This window comes from Populus trichocarpa, chromosome 4, assembly GCF_000002775.5.
Source record: "Populus trichocarpa isolate Nisqually-1 chromosome 4, P.trichocarpa_v4.1, whole genome shotgun sequence".
NCBI lineage: Eukaryota > Viridiplantae > Streptophyta > Magnoliopsida > Malpighiales > Salicaceae > Populus > Populus trichocarpa.
Window position 1 is genome coordinate 4,957,211 of NC_037288.2, and position 21,441 is coordinate 4,978,651.

General features: G+C 33.2%; 3 protein-coding genes across 4 annotated transcripts; 1 reads left to right on the top strand and 2 right to left on the bottom strand.

Annotated features, from left to right (window-relative positions):
* Positions 1 to 5: 5 nt before the first annotated feature.
* On the top strand, positions 6 to 3,047 carry LOC7470200 (pentatricopeptide repeat-containing protein DOT4, chloroplastic). The gene has a single exon (XM_002305697.4). It carries the CDS (start codon positions 172 to 174, stop codon positions 2,809 to 2,811), a length of 2,640 nt encoding a protein of 879 aa, XP_002305733.4. The 5' UTR covers positions 6 to 171; the 3' UTR covers positions 2,812 to 3,047.
* Positions 3,048 to 9,236: 6,189 nt separating this feature from the next.
* LOC7470199 (receptor-like protein 51) lies at positions 9,237 to 11,106 on the bottom strand. Its single transcript, XM_002305025.4, has one exon. The coding sequence runs from the start codon at positions 10,975 to 10,977 to the stop codon at positions 9,610 to 9,612; it is 1,368 nt and encodes a 455-aa protein (XP_002305061.4). The 5' UTR covers positions 10,978 to 11,106; the 3' UTR covers positions 9,237 to 9,609.
* A 3,435-nt stretch (positions 11,107 to 14,541) lies between these two features.
* LOC7470198 (cellulose synthase A catalytic subunit 8 [UDP-forming]) lies at positions 14,542 to 21,228 on the bottom strand. 2 transcript variants are annotated; one of them, XR_008058923.1, is made up of 14 exons: positions 20,911 to 21,228; positions 20,614 to 20,690; positions 20,359 to 20,410; positions 20,117 to 20,261; positions 19,597 to 19,863; positions 18,857 to 19,202; positions 18,607 to 18,744; positions 17,917 to 18,042; positions 17,616 to 17,828; positions 16,832 to 17,084; positions 16,541 to 16,740; positions 15,768 to 16,121; positions 14,721 to 15,462; positions 14,542 to 14,682 (listed from the first exon to the last, which is right to left on the bottom strand). XR_008058923.1 is itself a non-coding variant. In XM_024599425.2 (13 exons), exons 1-13 carry the CDS (start codon positions 21,086 to 21,088, stop codon positions 14,875 to 14,877), a joined length of 2,937 nt encoding a protein of 978 aa, XP_024455193.1. In that variant the 5' UTR covers positions 21,089 to 21,228; the 3' UTR covers positions 14,542 to 14,874. The 2 variants fall into 2 exon arrangements, 1 of the variants encoding a protein (XP_024455193.1); XM_024599425.2 differs by having other exon boundaries at positions 14,542 to 15,462.
* Positions 21,229 to 21,441: the final 213 nt, after the last annotated feature.

Consider the following 21,441-nt stretch of genomic DNA (forward strand, 5'->3'; position numbering starts at 1 on the left):
TCGATGGCTAAAATTAGCTAGGTCACATGTCTCTTTGGCACGTGCAATCCACATGCCCAAATGGATTAGAAAAAGCTGTGCTTTTTTTGTTTTGCGTTAAAAGCTTCAAACTTCAAATCCCATTTTTTAGTTTATTTCTAGCTAGAACTTTCCCGCCTTCTTCTGCTTCAAATGATGATTTTAATGGCCACAATCCTTCCACCAAAACTTTCTCTCCCTCTAAATAACAAAAAAAGCAGAGGAAAACACTCTTTCCACTCTAAATATGTGTTCTTTTCCAATAAACCATATCCAAAGTTTGCTCCTTTATCACCAAATTTACACTTTTCTTATGACACAGTATCCGTCTTTGCCTCACCAGCCCAATCCAAAGATAACAAAATCACTGATTGGAACACAAAAATCTATGAGGTATGTGAAATGGGAAATATTGATAAAGCAATAAAACTGCTTTATATGTCTCCAAAAACAGAAATTGAGTCAAGAACTTGTTGCTCAATATTGCAACTTTCTGCAGAACTTAAATCCTTACAAGATGGCAAGAAAGTTCATTCATTTATTTGTTCTAGTGGGATTTCAATTGACAGTGTTTTAGGATCAAAACTTGTATTTATGTATGTAACTTGTGGGGATTTAAGAGAAGGGAGGCTGATTTTTGATAAGATAAGAAATGAGAAGGTTTTTCTTTGGAATCTAATGATGAATGGGTATACAAAGATTGGTGATTTTAAAGAGAGTGTCTCTTTATTTAGGCAGATGTTGGATTTGGGTGTTGAAGTCAACTCTCATACAGTTTCTTGTGTATTGAAGTGTTTTGCAGCTTTAGGCAGTGTAAAGGAAGGTAAATGGGTTCATGGGTTTTTGTTGAAATTGGGTTTGGGTTCTTATAATGCTGTTGTTAATTCGCTCATTGCTTTTTACTTGAAGATTAGGAGAGTTGATGTTGCCCGTAAGTTGTTCGATGAATTGAGTAACAGAGATGTTATTTCATGGAATTCAATGATTAGTGGGTATGTGGCTAATGGTTTTTCTGAGAAAGGAGTTGAGCTTTTCAAAAAGATGCTATATTTGGGAGTTGATATGGATTTGGCTACAATGGTCAGTATTCTTCAAGCTTGTGCAAATTGTGGTGACGTTTCATTGGGTAGAGCAGTTCATGGTTCTGGAGTGAAGGCCTGTGTTCACTGGAAAACTACCTTTTGCAATACATTACTGGATATGTATGCCAAATGTGGTGTTTTGGATGGTGCTATTCGAGTTTTTGACTTGATGAGTGTAAGAACTGTTGTGACTTGGACTTCATTGATTGCAGCTTATGCTCGAGAAGGTCTCTCTGATGAAGCTATTCGATTGTTCCATGAAATGGACAGGGAAGGTGTTAGCCCGGATATTTTTACTATCACAACGGTTCTTCATGCTTGTGCTTGTAATGGGTCACTGGAAAATGGCAAGGATGTGCACAATTACATTAGGGAAAATGATATGCAATCAAATATATTTGTGTGCAATGCTCTCATGGATATGTATGCAAAATGTGGAAGCATGGAAGATGCTAACTCAGTTTTTTTAGAAATGCCTGTAAAAGATATCATCTCATGGAACACCATGATCGGAGGTTACTCAAAAAACAGTCTACCCAATGAAGCTCTTAGTCTGTTTGGTGATATGGTGTTAGAAATGAAACCTGATGGCACGACATTGGCATGTATTCTTCCCGCTTGTGCCAGCCTAGCTTCTCTAGATAGAGGCAAAGAGGTTCATGGTCATATATTGAGAAATGGATTTTTTTCTGATCAACAGGTTGCCAACGCACTTGTTGACATGTATGTGAAGTGTGGGGTCCCGGTTCTTGCACGGTTGCTCTTTGATATGATTCCTACAAAGGATTTGATCACATGGACAGTTATGATTGCTGGATATGGCATGCATGGATTTGGGAACAATGCTATCACTACCTTTAATGAGATGAGGCAAGCTGGTATTGAGCCTGATGAAGTGTCCTTCATTTCAATACTGTATGCTTGCAGTCATTCTGGATTGCTTGACGAAGGATGGAGATTCTTTAACGTTATGCAAGATGAATGCAATGTCAAGCCAAAGCTGGAGCATTATGCTTGTATAGTGGATCTTTTAGCTCGCAGTGGGAAACTAGCCATGGCATACAAATTCATAAAATCAATGCCAATTGAACCTGATGCCACAATCTGGGGAGCACTGCTCTCCGGGTGTAGGATTCACCATGATGTCAAATTAGCTGAGAAAGTTGCAGAACACGTCTTTGAACTTGAACCAGAGAACACGGGATACTATGTACTTTTAGCAAATACCTATGCCGAGGCAGAGAAATGGGAAGAGGTGAAAAAGCTGAGACAAAAGATTGGTCGGCGGGGTTTAAAGAAGAACCCAGGCTGCAGTTGGATAGAAGTCAAGAGCAAAGTTCACATCTTTCTTGCTGGAAATAGTTCACACCCACAAGCCAAAAAGATAGAGGTTTTGTTGAAGAGGTTGAGATCAAAGATGAAGGAAGAAGGTTACTTTCCTAAAACAAGATATGCTTTGATCAACGCAGATAGCCTGCAGAAGGAAACGGCTCTCTGTGGGCATAGTGAGAAATTAGCCATGGCTTTTGGAATATTGAACTTGCCACCTGCGAGAACAATACGGGTATCAAAGAACCTGAGAGTATGTGGTGACTGTCATGAGATGGCAAAGTTCATTTCCAAGACATTAGGAAGGGAGATTGTCTTGAGGGATTCTAATCGCTTTCACCATTTCAAGGATGGCGTTTGTTGTTGCAGAGGTTTCTGGTGAATTAAGTGCAGAGAAGGGGTTTGAATGTAACAGAGCTCATCCCATCCCTTTGTAGGTTGATTCTCATTTATGAGTTAGTAAATTGTTGTAAATAGTGGTCCAAGAGAAATATATCTTAGGAGAGGATTTCAAGTAGGGTTTCTGTCATATATTAGTTCAATGATTCTTTGTGTACACACTCACGTTTCATCATCGATTCGCATAATAAAATTATTATTTTATCATTAAAGAACAAACTCACTTAGCTTAGATTTAGAGGTAGTAAAGTTTTTTCCACAGGATCCATTAGTTATTATAGGAAATGAAAGGTTATCAGTATTTTTATATTTTTGATACATAATGTAATTACTAAATTACACTTCAAAAGATTAAAAAACTTTTTCCTTAGGTTAAGGGGTTTTTCAAGTTTTTCAATTTTTTTTTGTATAATATAATTACTTAAATGCTCCTAAAAACAATCTTTCTTAGCTTGGATGAAGGGAACTTCTGTTATTCTGTGGAGTCAGGTGTAATTGAATATATATATTAAATTTAAAAGTGGTTAGCGCGTGCTGGACATCATTAACACCCTTCGAAAGACGCGTGTGGCACCAAAACAACTTCAAACACCGTCGTTCGGATGGCGTTCGATGCGCCTCACCGTCCTCATTACGGTGGTGAGGCATGTGCTATCAAAATATCGGCGATTGTGCTTTGGCCACAAGTTTTTTCTTCCCTTCCTCTTTCCTTTCTCCTCTCATAGAAAAACGTGTTGGCCATTGCAAAAAAAGAAAGAAAGAAAGAACATAGAAGTCTTGTTATTTGTTTGTTGGGTAAAATTAAGTCCTCATTATTTTGATTGTCATGTATTTGGTCTTGAATTATTTATTGAGTTAATTTTTTTTCAATCTCATTCTTTAATATTTGATTTTTATATCAAATTTGGTTCTCATTTTTTTAATTGCAACGTATTTGGTCTTGAATCTTTATTGAATTATTTTTTTAATTTCATCCCTTGACATTTGATTTTTATATTAAATTTGGTCCTCATTCTTTTGATTGTTATCTTTAGTCTTTCTTATCCTTTTTTTAATTAAAATTATTTTTCGATTTTATCCTTTAAGATTTGATTTGATTTGATTTTCTTTTTGTGTCAAATTTGATTCTCATTCTTTTCAAATCTACATATTTTTTCTTAATTTAGTTTTTCAAGTTTATCCCAAATTATTTTGGTTGGTTGAGAATTTTACGTTGCTATTTTTTTAGGTTTGCCTTCTATGTTGTGATCTAATTTCATAATCTGTGTCACAAGTTCTGAAGGTTAGACCAGGTTGACTTTGGTCATTTTTATTTTTTATTTTAATTTCATCAATGATCATTAGGTTCGTTAGAAATTGGTATTCTTTGCTTTTTTACCTTTTCTTTCTATAAAGTTATCCTGATATTATGTCTCGGGTCATGAATTCAGCAAGTTCACCAGGTTTGACTCAAGCCTTTTTTTCTCATTGTTTTTTTTTTATTTCACCCTTCAATATTAGGTTGGTTTGAGAATTGAGTTTCATGATTTTATTCAGTTTACTTTCTGCAGAGTTATCCTGTCCCACGACTAGATTATAGATTTGGTTTGATTCTTGCTCAAGTCGGATGATAAAAAATTATAATGTTTAGTTTTTTTTGAAAGATTTATTTTTAGAAATTCACTTATGTGATGGCTTAAACAAACTCTGGTCAATTTCTTTTTTAAAAAAATTATTTTCTTTTTAATTTTGTCGTTCATCATTTTATTTACTGGGAATTGAGATTCAATTTTTTTTTTCTATGCAATTATCTCATTCTCATTTAATTTTTACTTTGTTAACAAATAAGATCATTGAGATGTGTTAGGAATATAGTAAAGATATATTTCTATAATATTGACAAATGTTTATCTTTTGCATTGAATCATTGTTGTTGTTGTTATTTTTTTTTCACTTTATTTGTTGTCAATATCTTATTTTCTAATTATATTATTAAATTAATTGATTTTATTAAACTCACTCGGGTCAATGACTAGAATCTTAATTTTTTTTTAAATGTTTGCATTGTATTGATATCTTTTCTACGATGAAAAAAATAGGTAGGCTTACAGCGTAATACAGGACACCTATGTAGTATTCTATAAAGCAAAATGGTTAGTTATATGTGCACTAACTTTATTTATGTAAATTTATATTTATTATTAAAAAATATTATTTTATTTAATATTTTTTTTTATATTTGATTGATAAATCTAGAGTGAAGATAAGGTCCTTGAAACAAAAATACTTTATAAAGTGGTTATAATTATGAGTATTTCAATTGCATTAAAGTATTATTTCTAAATATTATTGATCAATGTTTTATTAAGACATGACATTAATTAAAACTGTTGAAACAAATACATATTATGTTATTTCTTTTGTGAAAGAAAACAACAGTTTTTATAACTTGAGGTATGTGAAATATATATAACTATTATGTAGGTATTTGTCTAATGACATTTACACTAAACTGACATGCATGAGAATTTTATATGGAGAGTATCTATGTCTACGGAAAGGCTTATAAGATAATTGTATAAGTGATTCTTAAACTTGAGATCACTAAGTTATTTTATACATGAAATGTTATGCTTTGATCTGATCACACGTTGTCTTAATTAAGGGTAACAAACAAACATGAACTATATGAAAATATTTGACGATCAAGAAAGAATTCTTCATTCTAAATGAATTAGAAAGAATATTTCACTTGTTCTCAAATAACATTAATTGTGAAATCCTTGAATAGGATGGAATGAGATTTGAAAAGGATTTCAAATCTTATTCAAATAATCAATGATTGTGATGTTAAGAATAAACACGATTCGACAGAACAAACACATTCCATGCTCTAATATCTAAAGTAAGACATTCTTGATGAATGAATAATAATTATACCAAGAAAACTAGTCGCTGAAAAGTTAATTCAAACAACATATGACTTTTTTAATATTTCAGAGATAATGATATGTTATTAGACAATATACTTGATCTTTAAATATAAATCAATCAATTATTAAATTGATAATAAATTAAATTTTTTAATTCTTTTTAATTTAAAATTATAATTTATATTTGGACCATTATATTAGGAATCTAATGAATCACAAACAATAAAAACTATTGATAATAAATTAAATTAAGATGATTAATTAAATGAGACTTGATTGTATTTTTTTTAAAAAAAATTAAAGACAAGAATGTAATTTATACTAGGGGGTTACAATTCTGGACTTAGAAAAACCTAGTTAGGACATTATTGCATAATTATTCAAAATTATCATGAAATAATATATGTGACTTTTTTAGGAGACAAAGTGATATTTTTTCATTAATAGAGTTATCATGTTTTTTCTATAAATAGAATGTCATGTCTTGTATTTTATCATATACATTTGAATCAGATAGATAAAAGTAGAGAAAAGAAAAAGTAGCACTAAAACATGGAAAACATATCACTTAAGGCATAACAATTGCTCTAATCTAAAAGGGTTTTGGATATTTCTGATTTGATGATGACATGTAGTTTACAATAACCCAACATTAAACACGAAAAGAAGATCAGATCTTCATGTTATTTTTGCTTTAACCCTAAAGGATTCTAAATTATCTATGTTATTTTTGCTTTAACCCTAAAAGATCCTAAATTATCTAACAAGATCCTTAACTCTCCTAATTTTTTTAAAATATTTTGTTTTTATTGCCTTTACGTGCTTCAAGAAACTCTATAGTTTGAGTACCTTCCTAGATGTTAGACCGAAAATTTAAATTTTTACATGGCTGGACTACAAGTTGTTTGAGAGTGGTAGATGTTCATTTTAAAAGTGTTTTTTACAAATACATAAAAATAATATTTTTTTTAAAAAAAATTATTTTTAATATTAATACATTTAAACGATCAAAAAACATTAAAATAATAATTTTGAGCTAAAAATAATTTTAAAAACACGATTAATGCTAAACAGGAAATCTTGTCTGTGTTCCATCTGAGGCCATTTCCAAAACAATATGATGCAGAAATGAAGAATGACATTTGGAGTAATCCAATTCAGAGTATGACTTTTTGTGTGAATTTCTCATTTGTTTTCCTGTGTCATGACTCATGATGAAAAGAATATTCCACTTGTTCTCAAATAATATTAATTGTGAAATCCTTACATAGAATAGAATGAGATTTGAAAAGGATTTCAAATCTTATTCAAATAATCAATGATTGTGATGTTAAGAATAAACATGATTTGACAGAACAAACACACTTTATGCTCTAATATCTAAAGCAAAATATTCTTAATAAATGAATAATAATTATACCAAAAAACTAGTCGCTGAAAAGTTAATTCAAACAACATATGACTTTCTTAATATTTGAGTGATAATGATATGTTATTAGACAGTACACTTGATCTTTGATTTATATCAATCAATTGTTGAATTGATAATAAATTAAATTTTTTAATTCTTTTTTAATTTAAAATTATAATTTATATTTGGACCATTATATTAGGAATCTAATAGATCACAAACAATAAAAACCATTGATAATAAATTAAACTGAGATGATTAATTAAGTGAGACTTGATTGTAAATGTTTTTAAAAAATTAAGGACAAGAATGTAATTTATACTAGGGGGTTACAATTTTGGACTTAGAAAAACCTAGTTAGGACATGATTGCATAATTATTCAAAATTATCATGAAATAATATATCTGACTTTTTTAGGAGACAAAGTGATATTTTTTCATTAATAGAGTTATCATGTTTTTCATATAAATAGAACGCTATGTCTTGTATTTTTTCATATACATTTGAATTAGGTAGATAAAAGTAGAGAAAAGAAAAGGCCAGCACTAAGGCATGGAAGACATATCACTTAAGGCATAACAATTGCTCTAATCTAAAAGGGTTTTTGATATTTTTGATTTGATGATGACATGTGGTTTACAATAATCCAATATTGAACACAAAAAGAAGATCAGATCTTCATGTTATTTTTGCTTTAACCCTAAAAGATCCTAAATTATCTAATAAGATCCTTAACACTTATAATTTTTTTTAAACATTTTGTTTTTATTGTGTTTATGTGCTTCAAGAAACCCTATAGTTTGAGTACCTTCCTAGATGTTAGACCGAAAATTTAAGTTTTTACATGGCTGGACTACAAGGTTGTTTAAGAGTGGTAGATGTTCATTTTAAAAGTATTTTTTACTTGAAAATGCACAAAAATAATGTTTTTTTTTAAATTATTTTTAATATTAGAACATCAAAACGATCCAAAAACACCAAAAAATAGTTTTGAGCTAAAAATAATTTCAAACACACGATTGCAATGCTAAATGGGAAATCTTGTCTGTGTTCCATCTGGGGCCATTTCCAAAACAATATGATGCAGAAATGAAGAATGACATTTGGAGTAACCAATTCAGAGTATGACTTTTTGTGTGAATTTCTCATTTGTTTTCCTGTGTCATCACTCATGATGAACAAACCATCTCTGGAGTAATCTGGAGCTATGATAGTTATCATTGTTGTGGTAGGGAAAAGGAATGAGTCCAACGAGGCACTCAGAGAGACAGAGATGGCAATCATTTATCTACACTTTGTTTACCAATATTACCTTAGGCCTCCTTTTCTTTTCCTTTAAGATCACGGTTCTAAAGGAATTTTCATTTATTCTTCGAGCTGATCTGTGTCCACTGTAGTTTAGTTCAAGCACCAGTCCTAGTTAGTTTATCAGTTCTCTATTATGAAATCTTTTTTCTAAACAAAGGCTGCTTCCTAGGTTAAGAAATTATGCTACCTAGTATATTTGCTAAGATTTTCTATACTAGGAATGGTAAGAGTCCTAAGCAGCAGGTGCTTGGTCCTAAAATTCTCGTCTGTAGAAGGACCGAAAATAAAACAGAGACAGAACAGATCTTTGCTTAAATCTACTTGAGTCCACTACACTGCCATGGCAACTCATCCACATGACATAGTATGCAAAACAATATGGGACCTCACAACTTCAAAGTTGTACTGTGAACTGCTAGATAGCAAGTGGCAAGAAGGTCTGTGCACTTATATAATGTCCCTATGAAATCAATATTACCTTAAAAAAATCAACATTCTTCCAGTCCCATTTATTTTCACTCTCGTCATTCACTGGAAATATCAACGTATATTTTATTAATCACTTTAACACACCAAAGAAAGAACATTAATGAACAACCTTGTGGGCTTGAATTTTGCCGTGTTATCATACAGCAAAGACAGGTCTCCAGTGTGGCTCCTTGTTAATGCAATAAATAATCTGAACCAAATTGCAAACCAAACTAAACCAAATCATAGAGGACGAGCAGAAAGGCCAAATTTACATAACATAATGGAAACACACAGGATCAAACATAGAGGCCGAATAAATAAAAGTGTGATAAAATAATTCTAGGGGTTCAAGATACATATCTCATGATTCAACATTAATATCAACCACTTTTTCCCCTCTTCAGAATCCAAATAATGCATCCACGGTAACCGAATTCATATTAAATTATATATATACATATATAAAATAGAAATCACTGCTCTTTTCTCAATCCAATTATAAAAGCAGCAAAAAAATAACACACCAAAATAATGATTTCCACCCTCGCCTTTTTCCATTTCCCCTTCTACGACTACTATTCTTCATACTCAAGTGTATAACCAATTAAACAATCAAATGATTTCTAGTAACCAGTTTTTCCCTACTCTGAATTCTGAACAAATAACATTACCTTCTAATTAACCACATCTTTTGGAGAGAAGAATAAGGAAGACAATTAGGAAGACTATAGAGGAAAGCGCAATTGCCACACCAAGAACAACCTTATTAGGTCCGTGATGACCCTCTTTCTTGCTGTTAGAATCACCACCTTCATCATTATAATCTGATGAATCACTCTCACTATCACCTCCTGATGAACTATCCTTTGCAGGTGGTGGTGACAATGGCAATCCATGCTTATCACAAGGAGCAATTCCAAGCTTCAATTTTGATGACAAAATCGTATGATTGTAACACAAATTGCTGTTTCCACCAACTTTAAACACAGCTAATCTCTTCATAAAAGTAAGATTGAAAGGCAAAACACCATGAAACTCATTGTTCTCAAGATTCAAGTACCTCAATTTCTTCATTTCTGCAAAAAACTTTGGTACTGTCCCATTCAACTGATTTGAACTCAGATCAACATAAGCTAAATCAGGAATTGCTGACATTGAATCCGGGATCGCCCCAGATAAAGAGTTAGCGCCTAAAGACACATTCTTTAGTGAAATCAAGTCACCAAGATTATCAGGGATTGCCCCAGTAAGTGCATTTGAGTAAAGATTGAGACTTTCAAGATTTTCAAGAAGTGTAATGGAACTGGGTATCTTTCCTTTAAGCCTATTACCTGAAAAATCAACATGGGTAAGATTGAAAAGCAGATGTTTTGGTATGTAGCCAGTGACATTAGCATTTGAGATAGTAACAGACCTAAGCTTACGCATATTACCAAGAACCGCATAAAGACCACTAGTATTGACTGGCACATTACTTACAGTGAGATCAGTGAGATTGACAAAGCGAGAGAGCCCGATACCAGTGAGGTGTTTAAGAGAGTGAATGCAAGTGAAAGAATGAAGAGAGATGGCAAGATCTAAAGGGAATCTAATAGGGGTAACAGGGCAGTTGGTGAAAGAGAGAGATTGAAGAGTGGAGAGGGATTTAAGGGCAGTGTAAGAAAGAGAGAGGTCAGAGGAGCAGTTGGACAGGTGAAGCGAGACTAGTTGGCGAAAGGGGGAAGAAGAGTCACACATGGTGGCGTTGTGAGGAGAAGGTTGTATGCAAGGATCTTTAGCTGTAGGGATGTCTAGAGATTGGAGGGCTCTAAGTTGTTTGGGGTTTAAAGTGGAGTTAATGGAGGGAAAGGGGGATTTGGTGGTCGGTGGAGTAGGAGAGGAGGTGGGGGAGGGAGTTTTGGTGGTGGGTGCAGTAGGAGAGGAGGCTGGGGAGGGAGAGGGTGGAAGAGTGGCAATGGGAGAGGCAGAGGCAGCTTCAGTGGTGGTGGCGGAGATGAGGAAGAGGAGGAGGAGAGTGAGGAGGAGGGGTGGTGGAGGTGGTGACATTGTGGGGAGGGACAGAGAAAGTGAAGTGAGCTTTGTTGAGGGTGTGCCCGCTATGTAAGAAAGTGAAAGTGTGTACGGTTGTTTGTAAGTGAAAAGTGAGAGGTTGTGTAGTGAAAGAGGATTTTGGTTTCTTTATGGCCATTGCTTTATTACCTATTTGAAGAAATACATTCAATTGATACTTTTGCTGTTCTGAGGAGATGGAGATGTTGTTCTCAAGCTCAACTGAGACTCGAGAAACAACAAACTTCTACTTTACATTAAGGAATGTTTAGGATTCAAGTATTTTTTTAAAAAATACCTTTTAAAATATATTTTTTTAATTTTTTAAAATTATTTTTGATATTTGAACATAAAAATAATAAAATTTTAAAATTTTAAAAAATACAATTTCAATTACATTCCTATACAATCTCCGCACCAGCTTTTTCTTAATTATTAAAAAAATAAAACATGTTTAAAATATGATCAAAGACATTTTATCCAATGTCCATACAAAAAAATTAAAAATTCTACATTCTACATCCAATGTCATAAGTTCTCTTTCTATGCTTAGATTTACCTGTAAACATTAATTAATTAATTAACTTTGTTTTTAAAGGAAAGTAATATCCAGGTGCCATTTACATAGATGAAGAAGATAAAAGATGCAAAAACAAGAGGGTCTTATCGGATACTCCAGGGCTATCATGGTCAATTTAATCAAGAAAATAAAATTGTAGCATTTAAATATTAAGAGTTGAGATCAAAGAGGTGGGTTTTGATATATAATTTTCATTTAATCTAATTATTGGGTTAAAACATGGGTCAACCAGTCATGTGACTATAGAATATTAAAATATAAACATAATCAATTTGAAAAACAGTTGTCCCTTTAACGGTATAAAATTCAATAATACTGTTTTAGGTGCTTTCCAGCTCTTGCTTGTTGCTTCCTTCTATACTCTTGTACTAGTTATTTCTTCCGTGCTATATATATATATATATATATATATATATATTGCAAAGTGTTTTTTTATGTGAGAAAATTCAAAAAATAAATTGAAAAGTTTATATAAATATTTAATTAAATAAATCAATAATTATCTATATAAATAAAAAAATTATAAACTATAATTAAAAAAACTAGAAAAATTAAAAGATAAATATAAATCAAGATATTTTATCCCGCAAAATAAGACATTTACCCTATTATTTTTATTGAGTTTTTTTTAAATCAATAAAAGATATTAGAAATAGAAACACATGTAAAACTTGTTGAATAAAATAAAAGGGAAAAAATATTATACAAGGCCGAACATATTAGAAATATTATCTAAAAATAAATATTTTTTTATTTTAAAAAAATTCATCTATATAAAACAAAAAAAAATTATAAATGAACTAAAATAATATCTTTAAAATTAAATACACACAAAATAATTTTTTTAACAATTTTTATTCAAAAAAGGTTTGCAAAACTGGCCTAAGTCATGAGATGAGGATAAACCGACAAAAAATAAACTTTTATTGACACCAAAATTGGTCTTTTTTGTCACCAGAATATAGCCAAACAATGAATTTCTTTTTCCTTTGCCATTATCTAGCAAGTCTTTCTCTTCTCTTTCAAACTAGGGACTGAATCTTTTGGACTAAAATAAAAATTTCAAAAACTATATGGACTATAAAGAGTAAAAATGAAAGTTGGTGGATCAAAAAGTAATTTATGGCATGAATTTGAGATTAGCTATGAGGTTTCTCTTTGTTTTATTCTTCGGTCATCTTTCGTTGAATTTTGGCTTCCTTGAACAAATTTTATAAAATTAGTTATCAAATTAGTCAAAAAAAATGAAATTAGGAAAAAAAAAAATTATTATAGATTGTTATAGTAAATGCCTAGTTGTTTTAATATATTAACCAATATTTTAGTATAATGATTTTACTAAAAATAAATCTTATATAATTTGTTTTTCTTTCTATAGCTAAATAAATTATTTTATGCTTACTAAAATTTCTATGTTCTATTCTTGAAAATCAATAAAAATGTCTTCTAAAACAAAATAATTAAATTATCTTTTTGACTAAAATAAAAACTCCAAAAACTATAGGGATTATAAAAGAACAAAAGGGGTAGTTGGTGGACCAAAAGAAACTTTCTCACATGAATTTAAGATTGGCTTTGAGGTCTCTCTTTGTTTTATTCTTTGGTCCTGTTTTGTTAAATTTTATCTTCCTTGAACGAATTTTAATAAATTAATTATTAAATTATTTATAAAAGAATGAAATTAAACAAAGAATTAAAGATAAAATTAGATAAAAAAAAAACTTATAATTATTGTAGATTGTTACAGTGAAATGCCTAGCTGTTTTAATATATTAACTAAATTTTTAATAAAATGCTTTTATTAAAAGTAAATTGTATATAATTTTTTTTCTTCTTGCAACTAAATAAATTGTGTTATGCTTGATAAAATTGCTATATTCTATACTCGAAAATAAATGAAAATGTCTTTTAAAAAAAGAAAATATAAAATGAGATGTTATGATAGCAAGCAAGCTCTGGATTTTAAAATTTTTGTAGCAAACTAGATGATTATTTTCCAAGCTTTCATCATCATCTACATCACATGTATTGTACTTCGATAGCAAGAAAGAAATTCTTTTGGATTTTGGTTTCCTTGCTCCTACGTTTCCCAACATTTCATTGCAGCAAAGAGAAGTAAAAAAAGGGATTCAGAATAACTTTCCATACATTCCTCAAATAAAATGTGAAGCTTAGAGTACGTACGTAGTGCTACGATTTGCTGTGTGCTTTCGGAAAGGTTGGATCAAAAAACTAATTCAATGTATGTTCTAAAAGCTAATTGTTTTTACATTTAAAACTGTGTTCGGTGCGTTTGATATGAAAAAAAATATTAAATTTATATTTTTTTATACTTTTCAATAATTTTAATAATTTTAACATCCTGATAAAAAAATAAAATAAAAATTGCTTTTATATATATATATTTTAAAATATTTTTATAAAATACCACTATCACACTTAAAAAAAGAAAAGAAAAAAGAATGTTTCAATTTAAAAGCTGAAATGTGACATCCTTCATTTCTCAGCGGAGCTTGACCTGATGAAAGTTAAATTCTTTAAACAATATATTTGAGTATAGTAAGAGTTGTTTTTTAAAATAATTTTTTATTTAAAAATATATTAAAATAATATATTTTTTTATTTTTTAACAATTATTTTTTATATTAGTATACTAAGACAATCTAAAAATACAAAAAAAATTTTATTTAAATAAAAAACTTTTAAAATACAAAAACCTCATATTAATAGATTTGTTGTCACAAAAATCTTCATCGTTGACAACAGGACCACCACATTATCAAAGTGGATGTAACGGTAAGATTTCAGAACAAATGGTCATGTGGGTGACTCTTGACTTGCGGACCTATGTCTTTGCTGCTGTTTTTGTCACTTGCAAGAATGTTTGCTTGGTCCTTGTCAGGCGCAGTGAGTCTGACAGGTAACCAAGTGGTTCGAGGAATTACTATGAAATCAATGCAGAGGTGATGGCACACTAAACCTGAGAAATAAGACAATATCGTGTCTATATATCCTTATGCTTTTCTCGATGCAAGGAAACACAATCAAAACCTATATTTTTACATAATATATCGTCACAACAATTCTTAGACCTTTCGCTCAGCAAAAAAAGCATTTTCAAACTGTTCAAAACTTCATAGAGAATAATCATCTTGCAGACTGTTCAAAACTTCATAGAGAATAATCATCTTGCAGTTCATTTAAATACTGACAGCAATATGTGCTTTCTTGAGAGAAACTACAACGAGGATCATATTCCAATTCCCAAAGGTTTTGTAACCCCAAAATACTGGGAGAGACTTATTGGAGGTAGCTCAGCAATCAATGGAAATGCAGGTCTCCGCAACCAAGGTGTTATCAACTTTGTTAACGAATGGATTAATCTTGACCCAAACAAGAGAGAAGACAGAGGCCAACAGCACTGACCAGAGAACAACAATGGTTGGTGTTCGGTTTTGGCGACCCATTAGACCTTTAAGGAATGGATAGAGATGAAGAATCACCCAGAAAGCAAAGAACACCTTGCCAAAGAGAGGCCCCCATGCTTCATATCCTTTGTTGAGTGCATCAGAGAATCCAGCAACAACACCGACAATATTGATAATGAGAAGTGTTGTTGGTGGAATCAAAAGTGTTGTCCACTTGACCATATATAGCTCCCCAAATTCTGTATCTTCGGCTGCTTTTGCTGTGACAGTGAAGTTCGTATCGATGCCAGCCAACATTTTTAAGAATCCCTGGAAGACCGCAAAGAGATGGGCTGAAACACCTCCGATCACCCAGAATTGTTCATTACGCCATAAATCTTCAATGCTGACACCGCTCCATCTTAGCTCAAGCACCGCAGTTCCAATGATGGAGATAAAGAGGCCAAGAAACAGCATACTTGCCAGGTTTGAAAGCTGGATCAATGACAAGGTACAATACAATGTCAATCCCTTTAGCACATGATTACTAGTGGAACATGAACTGTAGATTGAATTTGGCAAACTGTGATTTTTAATATCACACAGAAAATTGTTGACTCAGAATAGCAATTAACCTAGTAATAGTATTATACTAGGTTCAATGGCTTGAGAAGCACTGTTCCAACTTCTACCTAGCAAAACATTTTAAATTTGTCCTAATAATAACTCACAAGTAAAGAGACATGATTTTGCAACCATTTTTCATTTTAGGATGAGAAAAGGAAGATCATAAAAATTACCGTTGGTATGATGAATTTTCCGGTGAGCAGACAAACTGCAGGAATTGTGCAGTAGGCAATGAGAGGAAGGGATGTAAATGGGTACACAATGGTGTTTATATACGCAAGCCTTTGGAGCCATTTAAGACGGCCTCCTCCAAACCCGTACCAGAGGGGACAGTGTCTGCTAAAGAAAATTTCCACAGAACCAAGAGCCCATCGGAGGACCTGGTGCAATCTATCAGACAGGTTGATGGGTGCAGATCCTTTGAATGCAGGCCTTACGGGCATGCAGTAAATTGATCTCCATCCTCGGCAGTGCATCTTGAAGCCACTTAAGATATCCTCAGTGACTGAACCATATATCCAACCAATCTGAGAAGACACGTAATAAAAAGGTTTAAAATCGACAATACAACTAAGCCAAATAGGTTCAAACTGAAAACCAACAGCATAATTCGTACTTAAATGTTAATGCAATAGAAGGTCACATCAAGTTTTCAACTAAACAACCAAGAATTCATGATTGAAATTAAATAAAATTAATTTTTTTAAAAATACTTTTGAAATACAAAAACAAATGGGTAAAATGGGTAGCCTTGCAAAGCCCTGGCTTGCTAGCAAAGTAACAAAAGATATAATCTAGAACAGATGAGAGTGGAATCTTATTATCCATACTAGGTATTGGGTGCAAGATAACATGAGTTTTGTTCAAAGAAATTGTCTTTATCTTTGTTAAATTAAATAAACACGGCACTGAACTATCATTTAGGAGTAAGGGTTGGAAGCTTCACCTCTTTTCCCCATTCAGTCTTCTCTTCATAGCCACAGCCGATGACATGAATTGCTTCCTTGATGAGTGTTGGTGAGTTGGCAGACTCAGGTACTCCTCCATTCTCCATTAGTGTAGACTCAATGAAGACAGAAGATAAGCCAAAAGTTTTCTCAAAGCTCAACTGGGAGATCAGCATTGACCTTTCATGCTCGTCATAATCTGCAGGAGAAAAGGCCCCAGTATAACTTAGTGATTGAAAATTCTGTTAACCTATCATCTAATCCAACTCTCTTCAAAAGTTTAAACTTACTGTCAATCTCTGTAAGATTAAATATGGCAGCATTGAGATCCTCTCTTTTTGCATCTCTGTAAACCTCAGCTGGATCTTGAGCAGGCTTCTTCTTTGAGGGGCAGCAACATGAGAAGCAGGATGAAGAATCCTTTCTCTTGCGTAAGCTGGGCATAGAAGGAGGCCCGTAGCCGTAAAGTGCTTGCCTATTGAAAACACAACCAGTTCCTACATATACTGGTCCTTGAATGCCATCCAACCCTTTCATGTTAACCTGACAATAGAATAGAAAGAATTGTCAGAATTCAAAAGGCTCGTTGTTTATCTATAAACTACAGGAGCCTCGATATTATGGCAATGTTGTATTATTTTCACAATCAGCATATTGTTGCCTAATTTTCCACTTCTTCCACTTTTCTACTCTGCGTAAAACATGTGATGCACATCTGTCTGTTGATAGGAATTGGGAGAGCAAAAAGATTAATGATAAAGAGGATTTGAAGGGCCAATGTATCTATCTGAACTTCATTATAGATTAAATTGAAATGAGGTTTGAACATCCTGATTTCTGCCATTTATAAACTAGAAATAATTTCTAAACTTCAATATTCACATGACCTGAAAAACCAACTTCCATACTCATCAATTGACCTAGCTATTTAAAAACTTCCAGGATAAGACAAAATGGAAGAAAATGTTTCTGCTACTCTAGTTTTATCTCCTTTTATAATCTAGATATCTTTACCATTGTATGTTCAAAACTGGTATTGAAAAGATGAGAAGATTAAGCTAGATTTAGTCTTACATCAAAGAAAACTACGTTACGATTGGCGTAGCGATCACTCTTATCTATGCCATCAAACCTCTGAGGGAACTGCACATAGCATACATCTCGACCTACTTGTGGGTCCATCAGGATGCACATTGCCTCTCGAACAGCCTTGCTATTGTTTACATAGTGATCACAATCAAGATTGAGGATGTAGGGAGCATTTGTGAGAACTGCAGACACTCTCACCTGTATAAAGCCATTCGTGAAAGTGTTAGTCCAACTCCAACATGAGGTTCATATGAAGCCTTACCAATCTTAAATTATTTGTACAAACCAGAGCATTTTCAGCACCAGCCTTTTTGTGGTGCTGGTAGCCAGGTCTCTTCTCCCTGGAGACATATACTAGACGAGGTAGTTCATTTCCTTCTATGTCACGAGCTCCAGTATTTCCAAGGAAGACCTGTCAAGGAAACGGCCATATATGGTTATTGAATCTTCAGACAACATGGAGTCACTTTCATGGAAGAGTTTTATAGATGTGTCAAATAGACTGGAGTCGCAGGATCACATGGACTGCTAATAAATATTGAAGTAACACATAAAAGATCAGTATCCTGCTCAGAAAAGAAATGCAAAACTTGGGCCATAGGATTTTATTTCGAAGCCTTGAAGATTCTGAATTCAAAAATATGTTTCAATTATTTCATAAATACCAAACAAACCACTGTCCTTTAGATTACTAAATGCATCAGGAATCTTTCTATAGTAATTGAAGCTTTAAGCCAGAGAGTTTTCACATCTTAGATGTATCATGAAATGAATTTTGAAAAATTTAGATAACAGTAGTGTAGATCCTTTATTTCTCTTGATCTTACTAGAGAAGCAGGGGATATTAAAGATATCCTGTTGATCTCATTATCTTTAAAAGGTTAAACAGCTTTACTGAACCAATGAACAATAGACTTTCTACCTAGTACTAACATGAAAAATCTAGCAAGATTCAAAAACCAATGAAGAGTTCAACCTGAATCATGCCAGGGTGATCGCGTGTGTTATTCCCAGGCCAAGGTGTTCCATCTTGCATAGTCCATCCTTCTTCAGGTGTTTTCTGAGCCTTTGCTACCAGGGCATTAACTCGGACTTTGTACTCTTCATAATCCCTCTGAAACAAAATAGAAGGAAATGACAAATGACTTCTAACCAAAACCAATTACATAATGCCATTCAGAAAGGACGAGTATTTGAGAATTGTGTAATAAGAGCTCAGAACTTACTTTCATTGCTCTACGTTCTTTCACGAAAGAAGGTTGAACCTTGTCTTTCAAGTAATCAATTTTCAGTGAGAAGTAAAACTCTGGTGCTCTTGGTTCAATTGTGTATTTTTTGCAGAACGGAACCCACTTCCTAGCAAACTCAGCTGTTTCTACCAGAGATTCAAATGAAAGCATAGCTGCACCATCATCAGACACGTAGCAGGAAACTTTATCGACGGGATAGTCTACAGCAAGGATGGAAAGAACTGTATTGGCAGTGATCAATGGCGGTTCTTTCAGTGGATCAACAGTACTCACGAAAAAATCCACACCAGCAAGCTGAGAAGGCTCACCCTCTCTTTCATACCTGGTATGGCATTGTGAACATCATATCATTTACACTTCGATCAGCACATTGTACGGGTGTCATTTATGTTTTCTGCAGTGATTTTGTGCTATTCTTACATATACTACCTCTACATTATTTTGTGTATTGATAGGCACAGCAAACTTAGCCCTGCCAACACCTTGACATGAAGAAATGGATAAACAGCTATTGATAAAGGTTGGAAACTAACAGTTGTATGCGTCATATAGCTAATGTTTGTAAGCCACTTTTAGCGATAAATCTTCGATTAGACAAAAAAGAAGAAAAGAAGATGGTAAATTATGCAGATGACAGTGAGTTTGTGTCACATCATAATCTTCAGTTTTTAAAGGCTTTACTAGTAACATGAGATTTTTTGCTTCCTATAGTGTACCTTGCAGATAGCCTTTCGATATACGTTTCTCTATTGACAGGATTCCACTTGGGGAACTGATCCAACACCCAAGAAAATGCAAACCAGATCTCACATATGACAGAAGTAAGCCACAGGCCAAAGGCACTATCGACAGGATTTGTTATTCTGTAGTGGAAGAAGAGGCCCAGAATGACCAGTCGCATAATGATCACGGCTCTGTATGGTGTGAGTTTGTTGCGTGGAATTGGATAAACAATTGAAAGCGGCTCCGAAGCCGCTGCAGACCTGCAAATTGAAAAGGAAACATCAAATGAAAGACGCCTTGGCATTGATTCTTTTATTTCAACTTTAATGAATAACTGTTGGATGAAACATTTAACCATCAACAGTTGATAAAAAGCTTCAAGTAGCTTTCAAGACCTTACAACATGATTAATTTGAAAACACCATCTTTATTCCTTCAAGTTTAGATACTTCGATCTTAGTCTTCTCCTTGTGCAGTGTTTCAAAATCAAATTAGCCATATTTTTGTACTTACGGTTTATCTTCCATCTGCTGTTCCGGCGGAACTTGAGCTGGTTCAGTTTCAGTCTTAGGACTACTCTTTTTCTTCTTGTTCTTTTTATCCTTCCAACTCTCCACCCGATTCTTCCAAATTGGATTCCCATATTCATCATTCATTTCTTCACAAAAACATAGGATGTGATAGATAACCCAAAAGAAAAAAGAACAGAGTTCAAAATAATAAATATGATCTTTAGAAAAAGCAAGGTCACTAACCACTATCCACAGTGGACACACTACTGATATGTCTAGCATGAATTCCGACATCCTGTACGAACCAAGGTTAATTAAACAATGCTGCCAGAATCCCAACATTTGAAACATTATATATATAACACGCAGCAGGCTTAAAACTTCATGGATTAAACTAGAAAAAAACTTGATAGTTCTTCTTGAGTTTCTTTAAATCAAAAAATAAAATAAAATCACGAGTCTCTTATGCATCATTAACATTTCAGGAAATAGTTATACCTGAGAATCGTTGAGGTGAGATGCCATTGTGGATTGATTGCCAGACCCCTTCTTTTCTACATCATCCAGCAAGTTCTCTGGAGAAAGCAGGCATAAATTAGCATATGAATAGTAAATAAAGAGGTGCGTAACAAGCAAATGGAAGGGATTTTCAGGAATATGAACCACTATGAAAGTTTCAAACTCTGAAATTATACCACATAATAAAAAGAAAAAAATCTGACACACATTGATTTACCAGACCATATGAATGTATTAACAAAATCAGCAAAAGATAACTTCAAGATGGGGTGGTACCATCATATGGCGAGCCGCACCGCAAGCAAACTTTCCGGCCCTCTTTGATTTCAAACTCGAAACAAGACTTGCACATGGGATAGTTACACTCATGGCAAGCCACAAATAGCTCCCCATTTGCATCATGCCCCACCTGTTCACCACAGGTATGGCATATAGGAGCCCCAGATTCCATCATCTTGCTTATTACCACTTTACCAGCTCTTTACAACTCCAATTCTTCAATTCTTTCAAGAGGGTCTTCCTCTGCTTCCTTCCAATCTTTTGTTTTGGCCTTGTTTTTATATCAAATACCCTAACCAAAGCTAGGGTGTGTTGGTGTCTTTCAGAGGGTGGTACTGACATTTTTGTAATGGCGAAGAGAAGGTTGAGGGTGGTGGGTTGGTGGGGTATGGCGGTTGGGGAGTTGGTGTCATGTGTTTTGCAGAGAAACATAAGTGAGAAGCAACGTCTATTTTTTGGGGGTGTAAGTGACAAGTTTTGAAAAATTTGCGGGAAATTTAAGGAAGGTTTCTGTTGGGCAGAGCACAT